The sequence below is a fragment of the Alosa sapidissima genome, chromosome 21, assembly GCF_018492685.1.
Source record: "Alosa sapidissima isolate fAloSap1 chromosome 21, fAloSap1.pri, whole genome shotgun sequence".
Taxonomy (NCBI): Eukaryota; Metazoa; Chordata; class Actinopteri; order Clupeiformes; family Clupeidae; genus Alosa; species Alosa sapidissima.
In genome coordinates this window covers 16,200,891-16,223,622 of record NC_055977.1, presented here as the reverse complement: position 1 = coordinate 16,223,622, position 22,732 = coordinate 16,200,891, and the positions used below count along the sequence as shown (strand labels likewise).

Below are 22,732 nucleotides of genomic sequence, written 5' to 3'. Positions count from 1 at the left end.
TACATGCAAAGAACGGCAATAACCCGCGAACAACCACTGAGTGACAGTGGCAACGTTGATGCTCACACGCACATCCCACGTGAAACGATGTCTCACTTGCTCCTTGAGATCGGCATCAGACAGAAAAAAGATAATGATGAAGACGATGAAAAGATGAAAAACGATCCATGCATGGCGTCACCCTGATTTAGCGGCAGTGTCGGCTGAGAGTGTGTTCTCAGAGCTGAAAGCCTGTATCGATCCATCCCTAACCTGACCTCATCCATAAATAATGCACATGACACCATTAAAAGGAGCGTTGATGGCCCCAGCCGTGGCGCAACTGGCTGGGGCACCTGCACCGTACGCCGGCGACCCGGGTTCGATTCCATATCGATTCCATTTCCAAAAAGCCGCATGGCTTTTTGATAGCACTGATGAGCTGTGGGTTTATGTGATGTGTGTGTGTGTGTAGCGGTCATATAGGGGGTACTTTCTGCTGAGAGACAGAAAAACACGCACATTCACGGACATACCCCCACACACCCGCACCCCCCCCCCCCCCCCCCCCCACACACACACACACAAATTCATTAGTGTGATTTATTTTTGCAGAGAAAATGTGCACAGGATTGAGTGGCCCGAAAAGTTGAAAACTGCAGATTTCACTGAATAACTAGAGATTGCGCCTAAACTAGAGATTGCACCATTGCACCCAAGATTTGCACACAAGATCACAACATTTTTGTGATTTGTTGATCTCAAGGAGCCTCATCAACCTAGTCCATAACCACTCATTTGATGTTGCACCCCCAGTAAAACAATTTAAATGCAAAAACATGCTGCTTTAAAGGTTGTCAGCGATAGCGGGGATACGTCACTTCTGTTGATGTTTAAACAAAACAGAGAGCTAGCTCGCTACTCCCTCCCCCTCTCTCCCGTGCAATTGAAACTCTCCTAAACGCGAATCTCGTCGGTTTTTTACATTACATTACATTACATTACATTACATTTGGCTGACGCTTTTTAACCAAAGCGACTAACAACATGGTAAACAGTAAGTTTTTAGAACAATTCTCACAATTTTAGGACAGTTTAAAAAAAACATTAGAGTACAGTAAGAATAAGTGCGTCGGTGAGTGCTGTTTTTAACAGTTACTTGTCAGTTTAAAACGGCTGGTGAGTGCTAGGATCAGTAAGACTTGTTGTAAGTGTTGCTATGAGAGTAGATGTTCTCTAAAGAGCTGGGTCTTCAGGAGTTTTTTGAAAGTGGAAAAGGATGTCCCTGCCCTTGTAGGAACTGGCAGTGTGTTCCACCAACGAGGAACAACAGATGAGAAAAGTTTGGATTGGCTTGAGCGTACCGGTGGTAGAGCTAGACGTCGTTCGTCAGAGGAGCGCAGCGGTCTGGAGGTAGTGTAAGTCTGTATGAGGGCATTCAAGTAGGTGGGAGCAGAACCGGAGACTACTTTGTAGGCAAGCGTTAGAGACTTGAATTTGATGCGGGCCGCCATAGGTAGCCAGTGTAGCTGGATGAGCAGCGGGGTTTTTGGTTGAAACACTTTATTTTGCCTTTCTGCCAACCCTTGTTGGTAGCAATTGTTTTTGTGTACAGATCTCGGAGCCTAGGCTGCCACAGAGACGCGTTTTTTTCACGGCCTGCTTATGGGGCAGGCAGCTAGTGCATCGTTAGGAAAGATTAGATGAATGTGATCATTTATGTTTGGGCCTTTTTTGGACCTGAAATCGCTGATACAACCTTTAATCCCCACTTTGGTTGAGATCTTCTGAACTGCACCAACTTGTGATTACCACAATGCTCATGGGGGGGTCTGTACAAAAACCCCAAAAAACATAAAACAAACGTAATATACAGTATACAGTACAGGCCAAAAGTTTGAACACATCTTCTCATTTCAATGCGTTTTCTTTATTTTCATGACTATTTACATTGTAGATTCTCACTGAAGGCATCAAAACTATGAATGAATGCAAAGTTATTTGGCCCACAGATGAATATTTGTCCAGTTATGGCTTGCTGAATATGGTATTTAATTTAAAAAAAATAGCAACTTTGAAGAAACTAGAATATAAGACATGTTTTCAGTTATTTCACACTTTTTTGTTAAGTACATAATTCCACATGTGTTCATTAATAGTTTTGATGAATCTACCATGTAAATAGTCAGGAAAGTAAAGGAAACTCATTGAATGAGAAGGTGTGTCCAAGGTGCGGCCTGTACTGTATATATATAAACATCCCCTTGAATTTTGCTTTTTCACCCACTGGCCTGTAACGTTGCAACATTGAGCCACTGACAAGCTGTCACACACACACTTATAAACTGTGAGACACATTCACACAGTTATAACTTATAACTTATAACACACATGCAGGCACACATACACATACACACACACTGGTAACACTGGACGTAGAGGAGGCACGCACATATGCAGGGAAGGGGATGGAGTAGGAGATGGAGACAAATTGACACACGTTATTTATTTTTGCGGAGAGAATGTGCAGGACTGAGAGGTGGGGTCTTATTTTGTACCGCTTTGTGGTATATCTAGTATTGTAAATAATGTATGTCTGTGTGCGTGTCTATGTCTGTCTGTGTGTATGTGTGTGTGTGTGCGTGCATGGTATGAGTGTGCGTGTGTGTGTGTTGGTATGTATTCTGACTAAAAGATATGCACTAACCCACTCTTCTGTAGAACTGCTGTGCTGGGCGTCTCGTTTGGACTGTCCTTCCTGCTCCTGGCTTTGATCCTGATCATCTGCTTCGCTGGCCACATCCTGGTGAGTCTTGACCCTCTTCTTCCTTCAACATCCTGTTGTTCTCACGACAAGGGCACATTTAAGACCTCTTACCCAGGGGCGATTCTAGACCTAGAGCTTTGCTAGGGCACAGGCCCCCAACTCCCATTAAAAAAATAATAATAATTAAATGTGCGCGCAATATGAAATAAATCATTTATATGGTCCTATAGTCATCCTGGCAATACTGCAGTTCTTTGTAGCTTAAATAACCTACTAAAGCCTTCATACTGACTTTTGGTGATAATTTGCAAATGCAGCAAACTTATTTAAGTTTGCCATTAAACCATTGATCAAATCACAGCACTGGCAATTACCAGCATAAATGTTAATGTTACCGTTAATGTGAGCGATTATCATACCTCCCTCATCCTCCTCATCTCTCCTCACTGTTCCTCTCCCTCTGCCTCTGTTCAGGAAGAATTTTCTGATGTCCATCTCTGAATAGTTTATCAGAAGGCTGTGTTTAGTTTTACAGTTGGACAGCTTTACAAACAGTATAGGCTACTTTTACAGGACTTTCTCTACAGTATATACGTATAAATCATTATTAATTGTCCGCATGTGTGCATGCAGCCTACGCATGGTGTGAGTGTGTGTGTGAGGGAGATAGCACAAGCTGGTAAACTGTTGCTAAATGTAGGCTACAATGACACTAAGCATTGAAAAACAGATGCTAATTATGTGGGCAACATTCTCTAACAGCGATCAACTTGTCAATTTTTCTGTCAAATAAGTTGTGAATTTGTTGTAACATTAAAACAGGGGACAACTTACTCTGTGCTCAAAGTGATGTGACGAGCTCCAGCGGTTTCCACTGTGTATGTGTGTGTGTGTGTGTGTGTATGTGTACAACGAAACACTCGGAAGAATCATGTTAACGATTTTCATTGGTTGTTGCGTTCAATCTTACTCAGCTACAGAGGTGCTATTTCCTGATTGGCTATTATGGCCCCTTTCTTTTTTTCCTCGTTTTTTTTATTGGCTGGTAAGTGACAGGCTCGAGTCATGACTAAAGCAGACACGGAGATGCGCTCATGAATGCAGTTTCCAGCTAGAGAAGCGCTAGAATTTTACTGGGGCACTAGAGACTTTTACTAAGGCACGTGCCCCAGTGAATAAGGTCTAGTGACGCCCCTGCTCTTACCCTCTGGATGGGAGGCAGAATGTCTGTATTTGGTGTCTGGAAATACTTAATATATAACTTCTAGGTGGTGTCAAACCTTACAGCATTATAGCAGTGTATGCTTAATTTGTTTGTTTGTTTTTGTGTCTGTGTATTGTTACAATTGCTACAACAAACAAACAGGTTGGGGCGAGGGTTATTTAGTGTTTTAAATGATAGTGTTGTTCATTGTATTGCTCTAACAAAGGTCTGATGGGAGCTGATTGGTTATTGTTTGTGTGTGGAGGTGGTGAATGAATTGACTATAATAGTGTACTGCAGCACAATATGCTGAAGACAAAGGTTTCAATAAAGTGCCCAAATAATAGGAAAATAAACACATCAAATCATAAAAAGAACAAAACCGGCTCCACAGATGCTTGGCAAAACAGCAACACCAAAGAGTTTTTTGTACCTTAATATATTGTTTCCAAAATCGTTTCAGTGGTTCATCAACTTGTAACAGGGTGAACGGCACTTCTGCATTCTCTTCGCGACCCTCTATTGGTTATAACCGCACTATGCAAGTTTGCCAGATCGGGTAGCGGATCTGTAGTTCGATGGAATGAGACATCAGAAACTACAAATCTGACTTGCTTCTGATGTCGCAATACATCATACTTTCATAAAATCATGCAACGTACTCTACCTTGTCTGTAGACATTGTTATTTCCAAAGCCAGTGCTGGATAAACAAATAGCGTGCGTGCGACAGGAAAAGTGCTTTGGTGTTGCTTTAAAGGTGCAGTTCTTATCTAATACACTTTGTGAAATAGAGTGAATTGTTCCTCCTGGTCCTCTGGCTGTTTTTTGAAAGTGTGAATGAAAAATGACATAGAATGGTTGAACGGAGTATCTTACCTTTTTCTGTGATGTTAACCTAGAAGGTATGCAACTTTTGGTTTGTCTAAACGTGCTCAGATGTTATTTTACAAGCCCGTGTACAACCCTACAATTAGGCTGGGAAATAAAATGGTCCATGCTTATTTAACACCAACATGAATAATTAAGTGAGCTTTATGCTGATTGGCTGGTAAAGATCTGCGCCAAGTGGTAACATAATAATGTGTGTGTGTGTGTGTGTGTGTGTTGGTATGTTGGCACACATGGGGGGCCGGATTTCTATGTCATTTTTAAAAGCTATGTTGTTTTTTGATAGATGGATCTATCCATTCATCCATCCAATCAGCTATCCATCCCTGCAGTTTAACCTGTCTACCTGTTTCTGCATGTGTCTATTCATAGTCTTCTTGTGCCTGTGCACAGCTGCAGCAAGAGTGTTGGCTCGAGAGAGAGAGAGAGAGAGAGAGAGAGAGAGAGAGAGAGAGAGAGAGAGAGAGAGAGAGAGAGAGAGAGAGAGGATGTTTGTCAGTGCAAGCGCTTCCCTTGTCACAGTTTGAAAGTGACTGTAATTACCTGTGATTCCCTCACCTCATGAACTGTTAACTCAGGGGCCACCCACTGATCGAGCCCCCCGTGCCACCCCCCCACCCTCCCCCCCATTCTCGCCCTCAATCTGTTCATCACAACATAATGAAGTACGCCACACAGACACACACACACACACATACACTGCACGCTGCACTGCTTAAAATGGGCTTGTTTTCAATAAACAGGATCCGTCAAGAACGACCTTGTGCTTCGCTGGTAACCTAAAAACCTCAGCACGCGTACGTGTGTCTGTGTGACTGTGCGACTGTGTGTGTGTGTTCTCCGCTCTCGGAGAATGAAAAGGAAAAGAAAAAGAAAAAAAGAAAAAAACATTGCCACCACTTACTTAAGTGCTGACATAGTTTTCTAGGTCGCATGTGATCTATTATTCTCTTTCTCTGAGAGACAGTTGACTCCATGGGAGCAGTTGCGCTTTAATCATGTGGAGCTGATATTTTTGTTCTTTGTCACCGTGGCTCATTTGGGATGCGGTTAATAAGAATCGACTGTAGCAGCGCTCTTTCACTGATGCCTTAGTGCTGCAGGGGCATAAAGCACTACTGCTCTGCCCACAGGCATTTTGTACAGTAGTTGTTGGCAAATTATTGTATATTATTATAACACTCACTCAAAGACACACACACCTTCTGGTGTTCAGTGCCATATGAGACCATGTTGTCCTTAAAGTAAAGCTTTGTCTTCCTCCCATTGAACACAAATGCCATTGACCCAGGTCAGACGTGCACAGGGACACAAACATGACTAACCTGTTGTGTTTGTAATCAGTTTTGACCTGGTAAATGCTCAGGTTACGTACTACTTCCTGTTGTTCTGGGAGGCTCTTGTGTGGATGACGTTGAGCGACGCAAACTCTCAGCTTGTTGAGAGCCACCACTTCAGAGGCAAACACAATATAGGCTCCCATATTCACAGGCAAATTCAACAACTACTCATACACAATTATCACAATGCCAAGCTTCCATTAGCAAACCCTATTTTAGACTGGTTATTATTTCAAGGGTTACGAAAAACAGAGTTTCGAGGCTGTTCTCAGCAGTACCATGCTTACTTCAAAAAAACTATTTTAAACGGGAAGACCACTTTGGAATGCATTTCTGCCATCTACAGTGCTCTGTTTCAAAGATATTTCACGATAGGCAGTGAGAAGATGAATCTTTTGACTTTAGAAATTCAGTGTTGTTTCCTCTGCCTGAGTGACTGCTGTGGAGAAATATGTTTATTCATGTGTTTTTTTCTTCTATTTAAATAAAAAAAATGAAATATGACAACCTCTGGCAATCCAGAGTTGGAAAAGCTGTGATGCAGAAAATATCAGTGGAAGTGTTGGAGAGCTTGTTTTCACCCCTCTCTCTCTCTCTCTCTTTCTCCCTCTCTCCATCCCTCTCTCTGTCTCCTGTTGCCGTAGCAATGGGGAAAAGCAGCCTCGTGCTCTCTACCCTGGCTTCCGAGCTCCTCTAGGATCATTGCCAACAATCCTTGGATACGACTTGTCCTCACCATGACAACCACCGCCCTCATCCTGGTCATGGCTGTGTTCAACATGGTAAGCGCCGTGGTGACCGTCATTCACACCGCTGCGTCCGTGCGAGGCTGCGACTGCAATCAAGGCAACCGCGCCGCCACCTACTTGTGCACCTCTCTAATGCCCGCGCACCTGCCAGCGTCATCATCACCATGTCAACCGCTACATGCACACTCTCGCTCACATGTGATGAACTGTTGGAACAGTGACAGCCCACCTAACTCCACACTGTTTTTTTTCTTATTTTTTAATTTTATTTTTAAATCTCGGTGAGGGGACATAGCTCTCTAAAGTGACAGTCCCACTTTCGATAATGTCGGTAAACACTATGATGAATTGGGGCCCCTCTCTTACTGGTAATGGCCGTGCTCAATAATACAGTAGTAATCAACATGATGACCTCTCTGCCAAGCCGGTGGTAATTACTACTCGTGGTGACACGGTGAGAGCACCGTCCCCTCCACCACGCTGCCATCATCTCCTACTCCAGTGTCATATGAACCCACGACAACAACAGGGCTACCCGAGCATGCTTTGTATGATACTTACGATACAAAACGTGCCATCACACCACAGACCTCGCGAGTTTTAGATCAGTTTTGCAGGAACACAACTTTACCCAAAGCCAGCAGCTCTCTGCTTAAACACTGTGTTTGCCCAATTAGATTAATTGGTGAGCTGAGAGAAAAGCACAATTATAAGTTGTCATTGGGACCTTTAGAATCGAGACATGCACTAACCAACCCTGCTGTGTGTGTGTGTGTGTGTGTGTGTGTGTGTGTGTGTGTGTGTGGCAATACTGTGGGCCACCTAATGCAATGAACAAGAGTGCTCAACACACACACACACAGAGCGAGAGAGAGAGAGAGAGATAGAGAGAGGATCACACTGGATCATGAGGCGAAGTGCTGCCCTTAGTGTCTTCACCTTGGAATTGAGTGTGATAGGGGTGTCAGTGCCGCTGCAATCTCCGTATTGATTTTCAATGTGCCAAATTGTGGGTGGCTCTGGTCAGAGTGCGGCCGTGGCGGTCACTCCCCATCACCGTGGATTAGCTTGAAGAACCCACAGGCAATGATGCTTCTGATGATGCGCTGCAGATTGGATTTGAGGCCGCTTACAGGTCACTGTGGCTTTATGGCTTAGAGCAGGGGAAAGGAATGGAGGGCAGTGTGTGTGTGTGTGTGTGTGTGTGTGTGTGTGTGTGTGTGTGTTTGGGTGAGTGTGTTTGTTTGTGTTTGTTTGTCTGTATGTATGTGTCTGTATTTGTATGTTTGTGTGGGTGGGTGTGTGTGTGTTTGTGATTCAGTAATTAGGCCTGGCTCCCTCCGTCACCTCTCGAGCTGCTGGCTTCTTGCTTTTGACACTCCCAGGGAGGAGCTACAGGTGCTGAGACGTGGATCTTTCCATGTTAGTGTCTATTAAAAGACAGCTAAAGGACAGTCTAAGAACAACTTAGGGTCTTTTTCGGATGATAAGGACTGTCAACTTTTGTTGGGGACCAAAACGGAGTAGTGTCGACTTGTATGGTAATCGATAGTAATCTACTTGTGTTGACTTCCCCAAGCAAGATGTGGCAGTGACTGAAAGTAGAATTTAGGTAATGCACTTACTGAACAAACAGTCCTTTTTATACCCTTTAATTTCACACCTTATACATTCTTGTTTGTCTTCTGCCACTCTTGAACAGAAGTAGTAGTGTGTTTGTCTCTAGTCTGTTTTAAAGAAAAAAGTGAAAGATCCGCACACTGAAGAGCTCTTTTTTAATGGTTACGTTTCAAGCCCTTACGGCCCTTCCTCAGACTCTAGTCTGTTTTAGACTGCCTAAATGCCCAGTGTGCTAAATACATAACTAAATCCGCTTATATAAACGAATGTCTGGTTTTGTCTGCTCTCTGTATTGCTACGATGCTAATGACTCTGCGTTCTGACCCCATCTGTTCATACTCATTTACATAGTGTCCTTTTTGAAGCCAACAGATATTATATAAAACCAACATTCTCTGTCTCCCTGTGTGTGTGTGTGTGTGTGTGTGTGTGTGTGTGTGTTTAGTTTTTTCTAGAGGAGGTGAGGACAGTGGTTGTCCCTGGTTTGAACATGTCCAACGAGACCATGGTCAGCTCCTCAGGCTATGTTGTACAGTTTGTTGAAGAGGACAAGTTCTATCTGCCCGTAAGTGGACACTCTGTATTCTCACTTTCCTCACAAACAATAGCAGCGGTTTATAGACCACTGAAGCTTTGTCCTTGATGGTGCTCAACGGCGCTTTAAAAGATTTTAGAGCTTTTCCTGTCTAATCCACTGTGGGAGGTGTTATTCAGCACACTGTGTGCTTTGTTTTTCCTATTTTTTGAAATAAAGCGGAGCTGACTCAGTCCTTTGGTTATCAGTTTGTGAACTCCCGATGAGGTGAGTGAAAGGCAAGGGAGAGCGAGCAGAACCTTTTTATAGACACCGTAGTATTACCGGGCCCCAGCCAGCAGCTCTCGGTCCAGCTAATAAGCTATTTTCGAAAACCATTAAGACCTCTCCACGTATGCCCACAGAATATGTACACCCTGGGTAGAGCAGGCAGGAACATTCATCCCACACACTGTGCCTCTCTGCTGCCTTGCCTAAGCTATTCTCCCTCTGTGCATCCACACACACTGGCTGCATATCCCTAGTAGAAAGCCCTGGAGAGCCCCAGACATGAGTATGGGGGAAGCTTGGAAGATTGTTGCAGAAGAGAAGAGGAGCTAGCAGAGAGAGAGAGAAATAGACAGACAGAGAGAGAGAGAGACAGAGAGAGGAACACTTTTCAGTAGGATTCTGGATTCTATTTGGCTCAAAATGAATATACAATGCATCACAGACAAGCAGCTGCCCTTCAAACCAGTCAAAGCAACAAAACAGACTCATGTCTAGACAGACAGATGTTAGCTCAGGCTGCCTAACCTACAAATAAAAATAATCACACAAGCAAAATTTGCCCCAGTAAAGTTTTAAATGTCCTTAGGACCCATATTTGCATGTGTGTTAGAGACATAGGCAGTAGTCATCACACACTTTTTAAGTGTATTTTGGGCCTTTATGCCTTTAATCAGGACAGGACAGTGAAGAGAGTGACATGAAGCGAGTAGGCAAGAGAGATGGGGTCCTTGTGGGCACTTGGACCTAAATGTGCCATGGATGCTGTAGCCAGACTTGTGCTAGAGCGCCCCAGGCACTACTAGTTTTTGATGTAAAACATAGATACCATTTCACTGCTCTGACATAAAGTTGACATGACCTTGTCATAAACAAGGTGTGATATATGTACCAGATACTGCCGTTAGTAGTAATGACTGTTGGAGTTCCAGTGATGAGTTCCTTGTTTTTTTTCATTATCAGTATATGTCCTCATGACAGTTCTCAGAATTGTGTGTTGCATGTAATTGTATGAGCTGCTGCTAGGTACTAGTAAAATGTCATAGCATCTGTAAATTGAAAGCTCTCATGGACAGGATGTTACATGTGCCATGATCTGTTCATGACAAGGTTAATGGTCAAGTGAACATCCTCTTTCTTTTTAAATTAATCTCAGAGGCAGCCTACCTTACAAATAGCCGGGTAAGAGCATGTGTGATATACAGTACTGAGTCCACCTCGTTGTACCTGAATATAAAAAAACTGCCTTCAGGACTCTGTGAGAGAAACAATGGCCAGTGGTGGCTCCATAAAGAAGCTATCATTCACACCGCACTCCTTGCTAATGGCCATAACCCATTTCTCCCTCCCTTGTAATGAAATATATCTCCCCCTGCCAGGGACAGCTCAGTAAAAGTGACTGTGTGTGGCGCTCAGCTTATTTATCTGGGCTCTCTGCAGGCGGCACAGATCGCTTTTGGCACAATTTCCCTGCTGAGAAGCATAAGTCAGGCCCTCTGCCTTGAGTTTTGTTTGGGAAAGGCAGGGGTGGGGGAGAGGGGTTGGCCTAGAGGACTGCATCCGCAGCACAGAAGCTGATGCTGCCAGTGAAGTTTTCCACAGTATTTAACAGTCCTGTGTATTGTTTTGTTTCCTCTCAAGTCATCTGAGCATACCCCGCAATATATCTCAATTATGAATGCTATGGTTCTGGTTTACAACCCGTGCTGTGCTTCTTTATATGTTTACATAGTTCACTGAACTACAAAGTAAAATATTATTGAATTGCATACTGTTTTTGTTCCCGCTTCATAGCATCTTCGACAGCTATAGTAGAGAGAAATGGCACTGTAGAGAAAAAATGCTCTGCCTTCTTTTGTGTTACAACAGCAAGCTCAGGGGTATTAAAAACAGAACTCTGTAAACATCCAGGCAGTATTTTCCTCCAATCTTTGGATCCAAATCCATTTGCTCCCTCTCTCTCATCATTAAGTCGGCTTCGATTGGCCTGTCTGTCTCCCACGGATGCGGGTTTTTGATTGGCATTTTGTTTTTTCGTGTCCATGGGGCCAGTATTTCATCTACAGCTGCATCTTGGGCCTGGTGTCCTGCTCGGTGTTCCTGCGCATTAACTACGAGCTGAAGATGCTTATCATGCTGGCGGCGGTGGTGGGCTACAACGTCGTCATCCTCCAGACCTACGCAGCCGTGTTGGACGACTACAGCACCGCACTGTACCGCACACAGCCTCTGGAGAGGTGAGCCCACACACAGACGCAAAGGCACGCACACATGCACAACATGACCTGGAGAAAGGAATGGAAATGTACACACATACACAGTATTTAACACAGTACAACTTAAGTCTAGATTAGATAGATAGATACTTTATTGATCCCCAGGGGAAATTCAAGATGCTAGAACATGCTAGAACTACAGATGCATTCACATAAAAATATTTAGTTCTCACCTACACATACACCAATACGCAAGCATGCACACACACACACACAGAAACTGGCTCTGTGCTGTTTTCCATGTGTGATTGGCAAATTGAGGTCAGGCACAAACAATAGAAGAGAGACTTCTATTGCAGCATTTCATTTGAATTTAATCAAACCTGGTCTGTTCTTTTAGAGGTATGTATTCATGGTAACTGGGGCTTATTGCCTGCCTGCTTTGTATCCAATTATCGAACAGTTAGAGAATGGTCCTAAAAGCCTTAATTGTCAAGTCATTTCACCATGTTATTCCAGAGGCCTTGACCAATCGGGCCTTTTGAACTTGATGAAACATAAATGACATGCACTGGAATCAAGAGCTGAACGCTGGGAACCACAGCTTTAGAGGGCTGTAGATAAATGTATAGGAAATATGATTGGCCAGCAATTTGAGCCTGTCACGTCGATGACTTTGACAAATCAGGTCTTTTGAACTTGATTAAATATAAATTACATGGCCGCGGAAATGACTTATGAACCCCGGGAACCGAACGGCAGAATTGGGTGCAGTGGATGAGAGATGGCCGTGTGGCTTCTTCTTTCTCTGGCCAACGGTGGGTTGAAAAGTTTCCTCCTCCCATAGTTGTACAGGAGGGTGATTGACAGCTTATGAGATGGAGGGGTTTTATATGTGGGTATGTGTGTGCAGGGATGGATTTTTTCGCAACGGGGAACTGACAGCTGGAAGTTTGGAGGTCATTGGAGTTCCATCTCTTGCTCTGTCTCTCCGTCTCATTGTCTCTCTTTCCTCTGCATTCAAGATGATGTGGCGCTTGTCATCACACATCTTGTTGGCTCTCTTTATGGAATGTAAAAAGTAAATTACCTTTCTGTTTTTCTCCCTCTTCCTCACTATGTCTGTTTTTAGGCCAGGGGTGCTGAAGGACCTGAAGACCATGGGCTCGGTGTCTTTGTTTATCTTCTTCATCACCCTCCTTGTTCTGGCCCGACAGGTGGGTTGCCTGAGCACTAATAGACTGTCACAAAACCGCTACCTTTTCTGCACGCACGCACGCACACATACTCCCTCTCCCCCTCCACACAGCTTTCGTAATTAACGCTGACTATTCCACATAGTGCCAGGCCATTCCACTTACCTCGGCTGTCTCTCCTCACATTTCTCAAGCGGCTCTGTCCTGTATTTTCCTCTGCTGTTTTCTCTCTCTGTCTCTCTCTCTCCCCCACTCTCTCTCTCTCTCGCGCTCTCTCTTAACACACACACACACACAAATACACATACACAGATACACACACACGGCACACCGTGGCCCACTGGTTAGCACTCTGGACTTGTAACCGTAGGGTTGCCGGTTCGAGCCCGGACCAGTGGGCTGCGGCTGAAGTGTCCTTGAGCAAGGCACCTAACCCCTCACTGCTCCCCGAGCGCCGTCGTTGTAGCAGGCAGCTCACTGCGCCGGGATTAGTGTGTGCTTCACCTCACTGTGTGTTCACTGTGTGCTGTTTGTGTTTCACTAATTCACCGATTGGGTTAAATGCAGAGACCAAATTTCCCTCACGGGATCAAAAAAGTATATATACTATACTATACACATCCTCTACCCTCCCTCTCTGTTTTCTCTATTTGTGTTTGTTCCATTGGGTGATGGGTTTATATTACTCTTTGGAATCAGAGAAGCGAGTTGAGGATATCTAATGGATTGCGGGAACATCATCCATCATTCTCCCCATTTAGAAATACTGCAACAGTACTGTACTGTACACCCAGGAGGACAAGAGACAGAGGATTTGGGGGCCCCCCGAAAGCCAATCGCTCTCGCTGTATTAACCTGAATGTATGGAAATGAGTGTGTGCGTGTGTGAGAGTTTGTGTGTGCTTGTGTGTTTGTGTTTGTTTGTGTACTTATGTTCTGAGGAAAACTAAAACTGGGTTTCTGGGCTGACCCATCTAACAAGACTATTTTAATCTGGATGGCGTCATAACTCACTTAGAAAGCAGGCCTGCACAACATCTGAATATAGCACCATCACTTAGTCAAGGCACATATGATATCAGTCATTTTTTTTTTCAAATATTGTGCTAATAGTTTTAGAATTTATCATTTGTATTGTCTTGTGATACCATACTCCCTTTAAGATATACCTAGAACCACAGGTCAAATGAATACAATGCTTTGAGATGCAGAATAGAGCATCCAAGTAAGGAGCATCCATGTATTATACATTCAACACATGATTTATTCCAGTTCTGCCTTTAAGTAGGAAATTCTGTCCATTACTTTACATACACCGTCTTGACATTGGAGCTCAGAATGATGAAGCAAATATCATTAATGAATTCTTCTTCAATATGTGTATTTAGTATTTAGTGTGTAGAACTGAAAAAACTTTTAAATTTGGACAGACAGATATTGTTTTTTTAGAACATGTTTACTGATGAAAAGCCCCTTGAGTCTGCTAAATGTGTGTTCATTGATGAGAATGCAGAATGCTGCCCTCTGGGCTCTCTTGCTTTGAGGCAAGAATGAATTATGGAGCCTTGGGGGGGGGGGGGGGGTTGTCACTGAAATGGAGGTAATGGGTGTTCAACAGTCTTCTAGATTTGTTCTAGATTTACTCCCCCCACCCATCCCATGTCCACAAACACAGCAGGCACAACAACAAACCCTGCTTGTCTCGTAATGTTGTTTATCTCAATAGGGCAGTCTGCTGTGTTAGTATGCATTGCCCTCCAGATTTATCCTTCCATCTCCTCCGATTAGAGCTTTAACGCATTGCTTTGGACGCATTGCGCACAACCACACAGTTTGGCTCTTCTTGTGTGGCCCAGCAAGTCACGCATAAAGTCACGCAAGTTTTGTTGTTTTTTTTCACATTCTGCCTTTGCTGGATTCCATTTTGACATGAAGCTTTTAGTGCCTGTGATGAATGCTAAATTCTCAGATTTCTCAAAAAAAAATATTACTGTAAGAGACATGATTACTTTATTCATTACTTTTAAAAATGGGGAAATAAAATATGAGATAGTGGGATGGAGAGAGAGGAATGGAGAGATAACTCACCATTGCATGAATACTTAATGTGTCTAATGACAAACATTTCTGTTTGAAATTCATTTTCAAGCTTTTTACTTTTGGCCACAATAACTGCCGACTCAAATACCCTTTACATGAAGAAAAAGCATAACGCCAATATGATAGATCTGCTTAAGGAATACTGTATAGTCATAAAGGTTACGGGGTTTTGTGATGTCTCTCCTTTATAGAACTGCTGTTGAACCACTTGTGTTCTGAAAAGATGTGTGCGTGTGACAGAGGGTGTTGAACCATAGACATAATAGAGAGAACAAGCTGGTCTAAAGGATTAGAGTTTTTCACATTTGCCAGTATTTTCACTTGTTCAAGCCTACAAACAAAAAATGTAAGCAACCTTACCAGGTCGAGTTGCCCATCCCCCTAAGCTGCCGATCTGATGCAGTGATTGCAGTGTGCTGTGATGTTTTATGTACCCTGTTCTCAGACACGGTGATCAGATGTCTGTCATCTCTTTGCCTCTGTGTCCCCTTGTAACAGAATGAATATTACTGTAGGTTAGACTTCGTCTGGAAAAACAAGTTCAAGAAGGAGTGCGAGGAGATCGAGACCATGGAGAACCTCAACCGTGTCCTCCTGGAAAACGTTCTACCTGCCCACGTTGCTGAGCACTTCTTGGCGAGAAACTGGAAAAATGAGGTACCTATTTTTCTTGTTGGTGTGTTTGTGTTTTTGTTGCTGATTACAGAACAAGAATAGATTTGCCTGATGGATCTGCAGGCGATGGCAAATAACCTTTTGTAGTGTGAAAGGTTTGTTTCATTCTTACTGTTTTGTACTCACTTCTGCTTTGAATCTTTGCAGGACCTGTACCACCAGTCCTATGACCTGGTGTGTGTGATGTTCGCTTCAATCCCAGACTTCAAGGAGTTCTACACGGAGTCGGACGTCAACAAGGAAGGACTGGAGTGTCTCAGACTCCTCAATGAGATCATTGCCGACTTTGACGAGGTGCTTACGACGGCCTCGGCAAGACCTATTTATTTTTGTTACACCTCTCTGCACTGTGTAGCACGTCTGTGTGCAGTGGTTTTGAAATTACGATGCCCTCAGTACTTTAGAAGCCTGACTAAGTGAAAAAATATACGCTGTAATGAGCCAGTAATTATCAGATAGCATCTCCTAATAAAGGCAAGACTAATCTTTGGCCTTCTTGGCAGGCATAACAGCCATGGTTGTCAGGTGCCTTTGCAGCATTACCTTCAGGCAGCTTAATTAGGAATGCACGCTTTACTTAACTGTGCTCTAAAAACGTACATAAATGCAAACCTAACCTAGACCTAAGACTAAACGTATCGTGTCTAATGGAACACAGAGGAATAAGCCATTGAGTTAGGACGGAGTGGCATTGTATTTCTTCAAATCAATGTGCGGTAATACAGTTAATCAGGTTAGGACAGATACTGACTCCGTTCTGGCCATCTTCTCCCAGCTTCTGTCTAAACCAAAGTTCAGTGGTGTGGAGAAGATCAAGACCATTGGTAGCACATACATGGCTGCCACAGGACTAAATATCGCACCAGGACCAGACTGTACACAGGTGATGCATATTCATTACTCCTAAAACTTATGCAGACTTATAGACTTCTTGAAGGATATACAGTATCATAATGGTATCACACATGCCATATTGTTTCCACTTATATTTACACAAATGTAATCTTGCAACTCCTATAAGACTGTATAGCTGTAACTCGCTAGAATGTAACAGATCGTTGTGCCATCTAATAGGCCCTATTACAGCGGCGCCACGACAATTATGACTAAAGATAATAGTTACATGTCACCATTTTACATTTAGCATCATCACTGATTACATTGTCTGAATTAATTGTAGGATACGGCATGTCCCATGACTTGTTCTGTCTTCTGACAGTTGTGGGTTTAAGTGCTCTGCTGTGTGATTGTGAGAGTCATTAGTGCCAACAGTTTCTTAATATTCAGACCAGAAGGCAATTGCTCCATCAGGGAAGATAGGATTTATGACAGCATCACTGATGTTGGAGACATTTGCTCTCTCCACTGTTCCAGGATGACAGACAGTACATGCACATCGGCACCATGGTGGAGTTTGCCTTTGCGTTGGTGGGGAAACTCGACGTCATCAATAGGCATTCCTTCAATGACTTTAAATTAAGAGTGGGTAAGTTCTCTCTTTTAATTGTCAAAATTCTTAAAAATGGATGTCATTTGTTATTTGAAAGCCAACTACTATTAGCCTAGCTCTGTACTATAATAGATCTAGGTGACTTTATTTCTGTTTCATCAATCATGATCCTTATCTTCATTAGCCACAGAAAGAAATGAATTGTTGTGCTGTCTCCCCAGGGATAAACCATGGCCCTGTGATAGCGGGGGTGATCGGAGCACAAAAGCCCCAGTATGACATCTGGGGTAACAGTGTGAACGTGGCCAGTAGAATGGAGACCACAGGAGTGCTGGGGAAAATACAGGTTCATCTCTTCACTTCGTAGTCTTCACCCTCTCAGTTTGAGAGTGCCTCTGTGTGCGTGTGTTTGTATGTGGGTGTGAATGTGTGTGGGCATGTTTGTGTCTAGGGGAAAATGAGCAACTGTTTCAAAGACTTTCCTCTGCTTGCTTGCTTACTCATTTCATGTTTTTTTTTTTTTTTTTTGCCAAAGGATTTGGTGAGAGGATTTCATAATTTCTTTTTTTCTTTACCCCCCGGTGTAGGTTACGGAGGAGACGAGTCGAATCCTACAGACCCTGGGCTACGTTTGTTCTTGCCGAGGCATCATCAATGTCAAAGGGAAGGGGGAGCTGGAGACTTACTTTGTTCACACTGAGTTGACCAGGTCCCTGTCCCAAGGGACTGTGATGCCTTGAACTTTCACACAAACCAGACACACTTCCACCCACCCACACACACACACACACCATATAGCATAGATACACTGTGCTGCGAAGTGCTTAGACATACATATAAATACCCATACACACACAAATATATAAATATATACATATACCTGTGAATACGTTTGCATGGTCTCAGTCATTCAGAGAAGCGGATAGATGTCATGAGTGTTTGCGCTGTCCAGTCTCTTTGTGTTTTAGCCAGGCCACTGTGTGTGCAGCCAAGACAAGTTTTAAAATAAGGAGTTTTTGTAAGAACATGAGAATACAAAAAAATACCAGAGTGTTGCCATGTTGGACACCACCATTTTCTTATTCATTAAAGACTTTGTATATACTCACGTCTGTCGTTTATGTCTGAGTGTCCTAAACAGACTTTAGAGAATGTATTTAATTACGTAACGTAAAAGGCTATGAATCGAAGAACTCTCTTGTGTATGTATATTTGACATAATATTACAGTATAAAGAATGCGCCTCAAACAGGGACGACTGGTCCGTATCCCTCCTCCACCGATCTTGTGATTCCATTTTTCCGGAAGAACTCAGCTTGGATAATGTTCACTTGAGCGAACTGGCGTCCAGATTGGTTGGAGGGAGGTGGTAAACGTCGCCCATACTCAGAGGAGGATAAAACTGGAAGAGGCCGCGTTGACTCCTGGAATACAAATATACTTACTGAATGATAACAATTGCCTCAGCTAAGTGGCAGACAGCACAACCAGTAGACCACAAGCTGTCTAGTAAATTTCACAGCTGACGTGATATTTGTGCCTTGGCTGTCTCTGTTTTTGTGGATGTGCTCGATTCTCTTGTTTGTAAGTAGGCCAACTGGCAAAGGCAGAGTTGGCATACCTGTCTCAATATCAGCAGGTATAGAGGTTTAGATGATTCACACTCATTGAGCTGGGCAGCTGAGTTTTAATTATTCATGTATTAATTGCATCCACTAATCCAAGTCCTGCATTGGCACCTGTAGGCACCACAGCCTGAGAGACACACCGATTACAACATTGTCCTTTATTTTGTTTACAAAAAAATATTTCCACTTGACCTTTGCACACTGGTCTCCCTAATATTTACAGACGTATGTCTGACCACAACAAGATCAGCAAGGAATTAAGTCAGAAAATATCAATGTTAAACCTGCCCGTCCCCCCTAAGTCTAAATATGACATCATCTTCAGCTACCCAGCACTCTAGGTGGTAGACAGCAATGACAAGCCAGCCAAGAGCCATAACATTGACTAATAATAACTATTTAAAAAACAAACAAACAAACAAAGTACTCCTGGTTAAACTCTGTGAGTTGCAGGCTATTTATGGTTTTGCTTGTTTGCTTTTGTCTTTCTCATGAATGTCGACAGCCAGATGGTGTTAGCAAATAGGCATTTGAGAGTGTGCCACTGGCATGATTTCATTATGAGAGAGGGAGCGGCAGCCATTCAACACAGCCTTGCATGGATAAGGCATGACTGGCAAATTGTACTTTGATGCAGTTCTGAAGAGACAAACACTTATGTGGATACATACTTTTTCTGAAAGGATCAAATTGATGGCATATGAACTGTTGGGTGGAAATAATTCTACAGTTGACACTGAAAGGACACTGTCATATTGAAATTGTTTGTGAATGTGTGTGTGTGTGCTTGCACACATGCACTGCTCACATCCTCTCCCACTTAATCGGATAGACTGAACCGCTACTTGACACGGTTGTGAATGGAATGAAACCAATATGGTGGATTAAAAAATATATCCATTTAGGGATGGGAAATGACGTGGCAATGTGGGATGAAACTGTTTTGAAACCAAGACTACTTCTTATGTCTGGTATTGAGTACTTAACCCCACCGATATTATCTGAGAGATGAGGTCTTTTCCTGATCAATATTCTGTCAGTCAATTCTTCAGACCACAAATTCACCACTGCCAGTCAAATTCCTAGTAACTCCTTAGCCTAACTGTGATAACATTAGAGATTTTGGTAACACTTTACTTGACGGGTGAGTTTATAACACATTCATAGCAGCTGTCATAAACTACACATAAGGCATTCATGACTGTTTCATGAGACATGACTCAACATTCATACCAAACCTTTCATGAATATGGAAGACAGAACGACGACAACTTGCCAAAATAAAAGTCCAACAATTGCAAAGCAGTATTGCTGTTTTTGTTCCAAACCTCTTACCTGATCACGTCACATCTGAGTCAATGGGCTACTCAGTGCCAAAAAGACAGAACATGGTCAAGCAAATAATTTTTGTTTCATAAAGATGTATTTGTTTTATATGATTTAACATTTGCAGATGATTTCTCATCTTTCTTTTACTGGGAATGTCTAACCGTTCCAGGTTACACAAATACGGGTCAGCTGAATGTAGGCTAGTTTACCTCCCAGTGTTAAACTCAGTGATTATGAATACTTTACAACTTGTATAGTAAAGTGACATTTGATGTAGACTTCATAAGATATTCATGAAATATTTAGCTCATTGACTCAGATGTGACATGATCAGGTAAGAGGTTTGGAACAAAAACGGCAATGCTGCTTTGCGATTGTTGGACTTTTATTTTGACAAGTCGTCGTCGTTCTGTCTTCCACATTCATGAAAGGTTTGGTATGAATGTTGAGTCATGTCTCATGAAACAGTCATGAATGCTTTATGTGTAGTTTATGACAGCTGCTATGAATGTGTTATGAACTCACCCGTCAAGTAAAGTGTTACCGAGATTTTTTTTGCTTGTCATTTTTTTCTAACCCAACCCTGATTGGTAAATATGTTGGGCCTCAGTAAAACTTCAATAAGTTACTCCTTTCCTTTGCCTGTGGTTCTTACCATGCCCCAAGTTTTATGAACAAATGTGAAATGAAATTACCTACTCCATGCCTTGCCTTTGGAATCGTTTAGTCACCATTTCAAACACTTGGTTAGATGCAAACTCAAAGTAGAAACAGTGAAGTCCAGTGGGCTAAACATTTGTATGGCTTTGGTAAGCAGGAATTTAACCATGCCCACTTTCCATTGCTTGTTAGTCTCTATTTTCAGAGAATTTCTGTTTTGTTTGATCACACCTCTTATGCTAACGTTATATTATTTTCACACCAAACAGACAAAAACAAATCCACAAAAATCCTGAAATCTTTTGAACAAGATATTATCTGACAGAAATTAAGCCCACATTCACTTTGTTAATGGGAATCTGCTGAGCTAAGATACTCCCTGTCCGAAACTGTTACCCATTTTAAAAATGTGTGTTGTAGGGTGGAATTAAAAACTAGCCCACGCCACAGGTTGGTCAGTTTGTTAGCTTTTTGGCATTTTAACATTAGGACGTTAACGTTACCTCAATGTAGAAGTCGAGACCTCTGCCTTTTGCATGTTGTCTATCATCACGGTGTAATTTGTTGTCATAACCTTCCGTTCGTCTGTATAAGTCATACTGGTGTACCTCTCGAGCCTAAAGATGACACTGACATCAATAATAACATCTGTAACAACCTATTCCAATTTATATTGCATAATGTTAGGCTAGCTGAATTATTTGCAAGTTATGCTAAGTTAACGTTAACTCTATCGATAGTGAAGCTAACAACAAACACACTGCCTAACATCAACGTTACCCTGGGATTTGTGAAGTTGAAATAGGTCATCTCTTTCGGTTCAGATCTTCTAGATGGGATAAAACTAAACACTGACAAAGCAGAGAGTGGTTTCGTTTCTGCTTGGGACAGCAAGTCCATAATTTAATTGAGGATAACCTATTGATAACTCGAAGGCTTTTTTTCGCTACCAGGCAGGACTGTGTCCACACACAGCGTCCACACAGTTGCTTGGTTACAGTCGCAGCCGCGGGTCAAGCAGCTGAATGGCTGGACAACATGCCACTCAGCAAGTCTTCCAACTGGGCCAGGTGCAGGTGATGTTTCAGTTAATGCTCTGGGTTGACCCAGTTGTCACGCAAGTTGTTCCTTAAATTCACTTGATTGGTGTCTTTTAGAAAAATGCTATTACAAGAAAGGTAAGTTGACATAGCCTAGTACATTTTGGGAGGTTGTCCCATATCCCATCCCATTGAGAGCTGTGGTAGGAAACAGGTGATTTTTAGAATGCATGGGGACCCACACCTAATTCAAAAATGCAACATTAGTCTCATGGGGGGTAGTCTGTAAGAATACAGCAAGTGTGCCAGTTATCATACCAATATGCAATATTAATTTAGCTCCCATTGCCTGTGCCATATGTGACTATTAGAGCTGCAATGTTGTGTAGCCTAGATTTGTGCAGTGATACACCCGACCCTTCTTGCACAACATCGCAATAACCTTGATTTGAAAGTGTATCACATTTGGTCCTTCAACTCATAGGGAGCGAGGGGTGGATGGAGCTGGCATGGCCATTTGGCTAAATAGCCCATGCCCTTGCTAGGGAACCATTTTGGTAAATGGGGCCTTATCCAGCCTGTGGCTTCAGCCAAATTAATGCATCAGTGACTGTCGGAAGCCCTGATTGAAATCATTGCAATGAATCTGCATGCAAATTGAGGAGCCATTCAACTTTGTGGTACACTGTGACTTGCAATGGACATAAAATGCCAAGGCCACTGGGAACAGCAGGGCAGGTTAAAAGCTCTTTGGCGTTATGATATAATGATTCACTTTTATAGTGAATTTTCTGTGTGGTTTGTGCTCTATTAGGGCTAAATTATTTACAAGAAAAGAGACTTTACAGGTTTTCAATGCAAGCAGTCTTGTGTAGTCAAACAGTTAATTTTTTCCAGACCACAGTCAGATGTATTTGTCTCAAAGGCAAAAAGCCCAGAAATATTCTAAAAAGTAAGAAATGTACAATTTCCTTCCACCTGCATGTCAATATCTACCTTTGTTTCAGAGACAATTTGTGCATTTGTGTATGTGTGCATGCTGGATATAGTTATTTTGCATATTAGTCCATGAGCCACAGGCCCAAAA

The 22,732-nt window shown here is 42.7% G+C and overlaps 2 protein-coding genes across 4 annotated transcripts in view; one reads left to right on the top strand and one right to left on the bottom strand.

Annotated features, from left to right (window-relative positions):
• Positions 1-18,096, top strand: part of adcy2b (adenylate cyclase 2b (brain)) — a 77,719-nt gene extending 59,623 nt beyond the window's left edge. For all 3 annotated transcript variants that reach the window (XM_042075775.1, XM_042075777.1, XM_042075778.1), the window contains exons 17-27: positions 2,701-2,785; positions 6,825-6,962; positions 8,995-9,114; positions 11,404-11,588; positions 12,700-12,784; positions 15,362-15,520; positions 15,686-15,850; positions 16,314-16,421; positions 16,913-17,024; positions 17,210-17,334; positions 17,576-18,096. In XM_042075775.1, coding sequence (XP_041931709.1) covers positions 2,701-2,785; positions 6,825-6,962; positions 8,995-9,114; positions 11,404-11,588; positions 12,700-12,784; positions 15,362-15,520; positions 15,686-15,850; positions 16,314-16,421; positions 16,913-17,024; positions 17,210-17,334; positions 17,576-17,728 — 1,435 coding nt within the window. In that variant the 3' untranslated portion in view covers positions 17,729-18,096. The remainder of the gene's footprint in view (positions 1-2,700; positions 2,786-6,824; positions 6,963-8,994; positions 9,115-11,403; positions 11,589-12,699; positions 12,785-15,361; positions 15,521-15,685; positions 15,851-16,313; positions 16,422-16,912; positions 17,025-17,209; positions 17,335-17,575) is intronic.
• Positions 18,090-21,597, bottom strand: c21h5orf49 (chromosome 21 C5orf49 homolog). The gene is made up of 3 exons (XM_042075786.1): positions 21,386-21,597; positions 21,109-21,222; positions 18,090-18,412 (listed from the first exon to the last, which is right to left on the bottom strand). The coding sequence occupies exons 1-3, from the start codon at positions 21,503-21,505 to the stop codon at positions 18,233-18,235; spliced, it is 414 nt and encodes a 137-aa protein (XP_041931720.1). The 5' UTR covers positions 21,506-21,597; the 3' UTR covers positions 18,090-18,232.
• Positions 21,598-22,732: the final 1,135 nt, after the last annotated feature.

Excerpts from the sequence above, each read along its gene's own strand:
- c21h5orf49 (XM_042075786.1), bottom strand. The coding sequence starts at position 21,505 with ATGGACTTGCTGTCCCAAGCAGAAACGAAACCACTCTCTGCTTTGTCA. Across the intron at positions 21,223-21,385 it reads TCAACTTCACAAATCCCAGG|GCTCGAGAGGTACACCAGTA; the intron begins GTAACGTTGATG and ends TGTCATCTTTAG. Across the intron at positions 18,413-21,108 it reads GTCTCGACTTCTACATTGAG|GAGTCAACGCGGCCTCTTCC; the intron begins GTAACGTTAACG and ends TTTGTATTCCAG.